Consider the following 6,412-nt stretch of genomic DNA (forward strand, 5'->3'; position numbering starts at 1 on the left):
AATGAGACTAGTCTATAGGTGGCGCCGTTTCTTATTTTCTAATTTCCATCGTATGAGCATTTTGGTCTACCTGGTTTTCTTCTAGAGGCCGGAGTTCATTTTTTTATTTTTTTTTTTGCTATCTATTTGCAGGCGTTCTGTGCAGGTGTCCATACTTTTGTGTCGTGACTACTATGACTCAGTCTGACTTGTTTCTCCAACCTTAAATATTCCATGTATTTATATTCAAAGTCCTTCTTCTTATTTCCCCGTATGTATGTATGTACAGCGTTAACAGGCCTTTTAGGCCCATTGCTGGATGGATAATTTCCATCGTTTTCTATTCTTAGCTAACAGCTTCCAATCTCTGATTCCCATCTCTCTGACATCTTCCATCACTGCATCTCTCCATTTCTTTCTTGGTCTTCCTCTCTTTTTTTTGCCCTCAGGTACTCTCCAAGCAATATTCTTGACTAGTCTATTACCTTGCATTCTTTCTAGATGGCTGAGCCATTCTAGTCTACGTTTTTTCACCACATTTGTTATTGTAGGGTTAGCATACAACTGATACACTTCTGCATTAGTTCGTCTTCTCCATTCTCCTTCTACTACTTTTCCACCAAATATTCTGCGAAGTAATCTTTCTTTCCCATGCTTCCAATGTGTTCTGTACGGTTTTGTTCATAGTCCATGTCTCGGCAGCGTATAGCATTGTGGGTCTAATTATAGTTTTGTATACTCTTATTTTTGTATTACGAGATATATCTTTGGCCTTAATTATTTTGCTCATGGCTCCAGCACACCTGTTGCTCTTGGTCAGTCTCAGGTTGATTTCAGTTTCTTCTTTACATGTCTGATCAATAAGAGTACCTAAGTACATATATTCATCCACCTTCTCGAATTCTAAAACTGATCCATTCTCCACCTCCAATTTAAAGGATCCCCTGGTGCTTATTCCTTTTTTGCTCGAGATCTCCATGTACTCGAGATCTCCATGTTAATATTAATATTAACTTTCAGTCCCATTTATTTCCCCGTATACTCCCCCTAAAATAATATTTTATAGCAAATATATCTCACGGCAAACTAAACGTGAGCCGAACATGGTCCTCATTCGAGCCGAATTTTACTAGTGGTTTTCGTGTCGTAACTAAAGAACTGAGATTAGTTATTTTTGAAAAAATAGGGATTTTTATTATATTGTAATTTATCGCTTTAAATCAAAGTTAAGTGGCCGTGAGTGAGGTGTATCAAGAATAAATCATTGCATTTTCGTCGAAATTCGCAAGGATTCATCACATATCGTCGTCGTATTCCTGTGCCATTAACAATAACGGTCATCATAGCATCAAATCAAATCGTAGCTGTCAACACCAGAAGTATCGAAAGTCGCCAGTTCAAAGTAAGTCATTCGAACCACTCAATTAATCCTTTCCTTTTTGCTGTATTCCTTTTTGAAATCGTTCAAACGAAATTGGAAATATTACTTAAAAAATCGGATGAACTTACTAATTATCGTATAGAATTTGATGAACAATATTATGAAACATACGCAATCGCCACAAAGTTGCTGTCGGGTCGAATTACGGAAAAATTAAAATCGTCAACGGTAGATGATACACCACCAGAACCAATATTTTCTAGCTTTCCTTCATCGTCGTCATCGACAGAAATTCAATCCGAAAACAACATTGCATTAACTGCTCCTGTAGCAAATAATTTTGCAACAAACTTCCCGGCAACATCCCTTCCAAGTATTCCTCTACCTAGTTCAAATATCGTTGAAAAATCAGCCTAATGCTGTTCTCCAAAAAACTCAACTGGTTGGATTGTTGCAGGTGAAATAAATAATTCGTCTTGATTGCACCACATTTCGTGTCATCTTACATTCAATAGTCCAATGTCGGACTTCAATTTGAATCGCTTCTGGAAATGAAAGAAATGCCAAGCATCAAAATTTTGTCACCGGAAGAAAAGGCATGCGAAGAGCATTACAAGTGTCACACTACTCGAGATGTTAATGGTAGATACACCGTAAGGTTGCCATTTAATGACAAAAAATCTAAATTAGGTGATTCGTACAATAGTAAGCGGTAAACTTATTCGCTAGAAAATCGTTTTGGTAAAGATTCTGTTTCGCACCTTGAGTATTCTGCTTTTTTGACTGAATATAAGAAATTAACACACATATCTTATACAAATGATGTAAATGGCCAAGAAATTGGATTCTATCTTCCTCGTCACGCGGTATTAAAACAAACTGCAGGATGACTTATTTGTCATTCTTCTTCGTTATCGTCAACGTATGTTCGTATTGGCAGCCAACGCAGAGAAAATGTATCGCCAAATTATTGTACGTCCCGATGACGCAGTTAATCAAAAAATTTTATTTCGGAAAAATCCACAAGAGCCAGTCAAAACGTAAATTCTTAATACTGTCACGTACGGTACGGCTCCAGCATCATATTTATCAACTGTTTTTAAGCAATTAGCTCCAGATGAGGGTTTTACGCATCCTATCGCAGCTATCGCATTAAACAATGACTTTTACGTCGATGATCTTCTCACTGGTGCAAAGACTCTCGCAGCAGCGTCCGCTTTGCGAGAAGATCTTATCGCATTGTTAAAAAAAGGCGGTTTTATTCTTCGAAAATGGGCATCAAATGATAGGTCTGTAATAGTTGATCAAAATAAACACGATGAGAGTACTCACATGTCTCTAGATCCTGATGCCACCATAAAGGCATTAGGAATTCAATGAAATTCTCGCGAAGATACTCTTTGTTATAAGTCGGACATTTCAAGTAGCGCAACTGTAACAAAACGCTCTATTTTGTCGCAAATCGCAAAATTGTTTGATCTGCTGGGATTGTTGTGCCCAGTTGTCGTATACGCAAAAATAATTATGCAAATGAGCAGGAAATGGGGAGTAACCTGGGATGAATCACTTTCGCTCAAAATTCACGATTTATGGTTGACAATTCAGGCTCAATTAAAACTTATCATCGAACATTAAAATTTTTCTCGTTGTATTACAATACCAAATCCAGTCAATATCCAAATTCATGGACTTTGCGATGCCAGCAAACATATTATGGCGCTTGTCTTTATTGTCGTTCTGTTGATGCTGGGGGAAATATTTTTGTGCGATTGATTTGTGCAAAATCTCGCGTGGCCCCCATCAGATCAATATCGTTACCGCGATTGGAGTTATGCTGCAATATAAACTAAGTATACTTGAGAATCAAATTTGTAGGCAGTAAATTCTCCGAACTGTGAATGCGATAAACCAACAACATCGTTGCCAGTTTGTGATGATAGATATTCTAGCAATTTATCATTTAATCATTGACATGCAGCAAAATTATCATATTAATGATGGTTTTGTATTTGTTAAGGTATATATTAAAATGTATTTAGTAACATCAATATTTATGTATAATATATTTATATACAATACTTATGCATAGAAAACATCTAAAGTACGATAATATTCTTTGTAACGACAACATCGCATTCTAGAACCGGTAGAAAGAAATAGTAGATCAACATTGTCATAATATAGAGAGAGAGATAAATTGCTCATTGACTTCCTAGCTTAGCATTCAGTAGCTTATCGTTCACACTGTTGCATTGACTTTTAAAAATTAATCTTAATATAATATGATATGAGACTTATATTTAACTTTGAAATGTATACTTCTTATCACAAAAAACACTTACTTTCAAATTCCATAAGTTTGTACAAAACATACGAGACAAAGAAACTTTCTATGACATTTAATGACAAACTATAATTTTTTTTAATGACATTTTTTGTTTGTTACAAAAATTAATTATAAAAGAGGCAGGTAGAGAGATTTACCCTGCTGTTATTTCAATGAAAGGTTTCTTTTCATTGGAATTACTTATATTTTAAATATACTAATTTACATAATTATGAAAATCCAATTCTGAACTTGCCGATTACATGAAGTGAACTTTTACTTTTAGTGAACATATAAACACTCACACATATATATTATAATTAAATAAAATAAATCGAATCGAATATACCTAATATATATAAGAAGTATTCATTTTTTTTAAGAGCAAAGTATATCGGTACAAAATGTATTTTAGTTTGAAAACTAGGTTAACAAAACAAACTTACTTACATACGAAAGTCATCTTAATAAAATGGTTCGACCTCCACAGGAAGTTAAAATATTAATCCTCGTATGAAGACGACTCGTCGGCTGATGAAGAGCTACCGCGATCACTATTATTTACATTGATAATTAATGGTTCAACCGAAATGTTCACTCTTGTGTCTAAGTCCCACATTCTATATTCTTCTGTTATAGTGTGTCTTATACAATTTTTCCAAGACTCAGGTGTGACATTTTGTATGGCAGTAGCTAACAAGCACCTCACCTCCTCCATTTTAAAACTCAAGTTTTCCCTTGCCACTTGGTTTTTTATTTGAGCCCATATAAGCTCGATAGAGTTTAGCTCACAATGATAAAGAGGGAGGCGATGTACAATTATGTTGTTTGCACGAGCCATTTCATCGACTGCATATTTCTTGAAAACGGGTATATGTATCCTCGCGAGGTTTAATAATTGTACTTTCAACATGTTGTCATTGAATGGTATATTTTTTTGAGAGAGCCAGTTGATTATTTCACCTTTTCGCCAGGCAGTCGTTGGTGATGGCTCCAACCGTCGACTGTGGTATGACGCATTGTCCATAACAACGACAGAATTTGCTTCAAGGCTTGGTAGAATATTTGAAAACCAACCTTCGAATCTTTGAGCGTTCATTTCCTCATGATAATCGTTGGTTTTCTTGGATTCGAATAGTAACAAGGCGTTGTCCAAAAAAACCCGAATCGCTGCCTATATGTGTTATTATGAGCCTCCGTCCTTTGCCCACTGGTGTTTTTAATTTTAATGAAAGCTCTTCAATGAAGGCTTGTCGACGACTTTTAATTTCCAAATCTTGCCACACCTTTGAGACAGTATGACCTTAATTTAGCCAAGTTTCATCTAAATAGTATACTTTTCGTCCTTCACGACGATACTCTCGGATTTTTTGTAAGTAATTTCTCCGCCACAAAACGATTTCATCTTTTTCTAAAAGAACACTATTCCTGCTTCTTTTTATATATTGAATGTTCATTTGTTCTAATGTTCGCAATAAAACACGTCGTGATATTTTGGGTATTGAATTATCGGAATTTATTTCAACTTCAACTTTCTTTAAGGTTGGGATTTCGTTCCGAAAAAGAAAAAAGAAAGCAAGGAATTTCCTCTGAATAGCATATTTGGTATGATCTTCAAGCTGAATGCGTTTTCTACCTCTGTTTCAATGGTTTCAACAGATCCATCATTCAATTTGCCTTCACTTTGTTTAAAATTGTTTACAATTCTGTATACACTTCTCGTCGAAACTTTAGTCAAATCACTACACAGGGTAACTACATCGTTGACCGACACACTTTCATTCCTTTCACGGAGTCCACAATACACATTGAATATAATAGTTTTTTCTTGCATCGAAAAATTTAGACTTCGTTTACTTTTACTGCTTTCACTTTTCATATTACTCACAACAGTAAAATAAGTGTTCACTGCTTAGATAATCTAATCGATATGTGCGATATGTCCTGCGGTGGGGCCACGATGAGTAGAATACTATTTTGCTGACGTCACGTTGCGTAGCAACGACGAATAGAATCGACGGTTGCTGGGCAACGTGACGTCAGCAAAATAGTATTCTACTCATCGTCATCACACGATATTTACTTTATTAGCAAAATAACTGAATACCTGAGTAGCCGACTTTCACCGACTATCGCGGTTTTAGGGAGGTGTAACTATCGGCTTCTAAACGAAAATTATTATTTATTGTAATTAATTCAAATTTATAAAACAATAATAAAAAGTAATGGGTTGTACAGCGATGTAGTATATCTTTTCTAAGTAAAAATATTAAGAGAATAAAAATTTTGATTATAAAAGTATGTCGAGTGGGAGATAACAAAAATTGAACGTATTAAACGAGCACTGAAAGATGTATGTGGCGTCCTTTATCATTTTTAGTGGCGAATTTTTATTTCTCGTTCCAAAAAACTCCAGCTTACCAAATTTCGTGTTGTTATCCTATGCCTATCACGAAATATTTAAAAATAAAAGTTTAACTTTGACCCCCTTTATTTTGGTTATTATCAACTTTCGTACTAAAGTAAGTTAGTTTAAATCGGCCTATTTTAATCTCAGGAATCTAAGAATAAGTTATGGCCATTCGTTACCAAATACCATGTATATTCTATTAATATATATAATAACCCAAATGTCAACAATAATCATATTAAAATTAACGTAATTATAAATAGGTACATATTTATTTAATACAAGTAGCTTTGTCTTGTCTAGCCCTAGATTTCTG

At 34.9% G+C, this 6,412-nt stretch overlaps 1 protein-coding gene across 1 annotated transcript; it reads right to left on the reverse strand.

Annotated features, from left to right (window-relative positions):
• Nucleotides 1-4,188: 4,188 nt before the first annotated feature.
• On the reverse strand, nucleotides 4,189-4,599 carry LOC140444491 (uncharacterized). Its single transcript, XM_072536249.1, has one exon. It carries the CDS (start codon nucleotides 4,597-4,599, stop codon nucleotides 4,189-4,191), a length of 411 nt encoding a protein of 136 aa, XP_072392350.1.
• Between the last annotated feature and the right edge of the window lie 1,813 nt (nucleotides 4,600-6,412).

This window comes from Diabrotica undecimpunctata, chromosome 6 (assembly GCF_040954645.1).
Source record: "Diabrotica undecimpunctata isolate CICGRU chromosome 6, icDiaUnde3, whole genome shotgun sequence".
NCBI classification, from domain to species: domain Eukaryota; kingdom Metazoa; phylum Arthropoda; class Insecta; order Coleoptera; family Chrysomelidae; genus Diabrotica; species Diabrotica undecimpunctata.

Excerpts from the sequence above, each read along its gene's own strand:
- LOC140444491 (XM_072536249.1), bottom strand. The coding sequence starts at position 4,599 with ATGTTGAAAGTACAATTATTAAACCTCGCGAGGATACATATACCCGTT.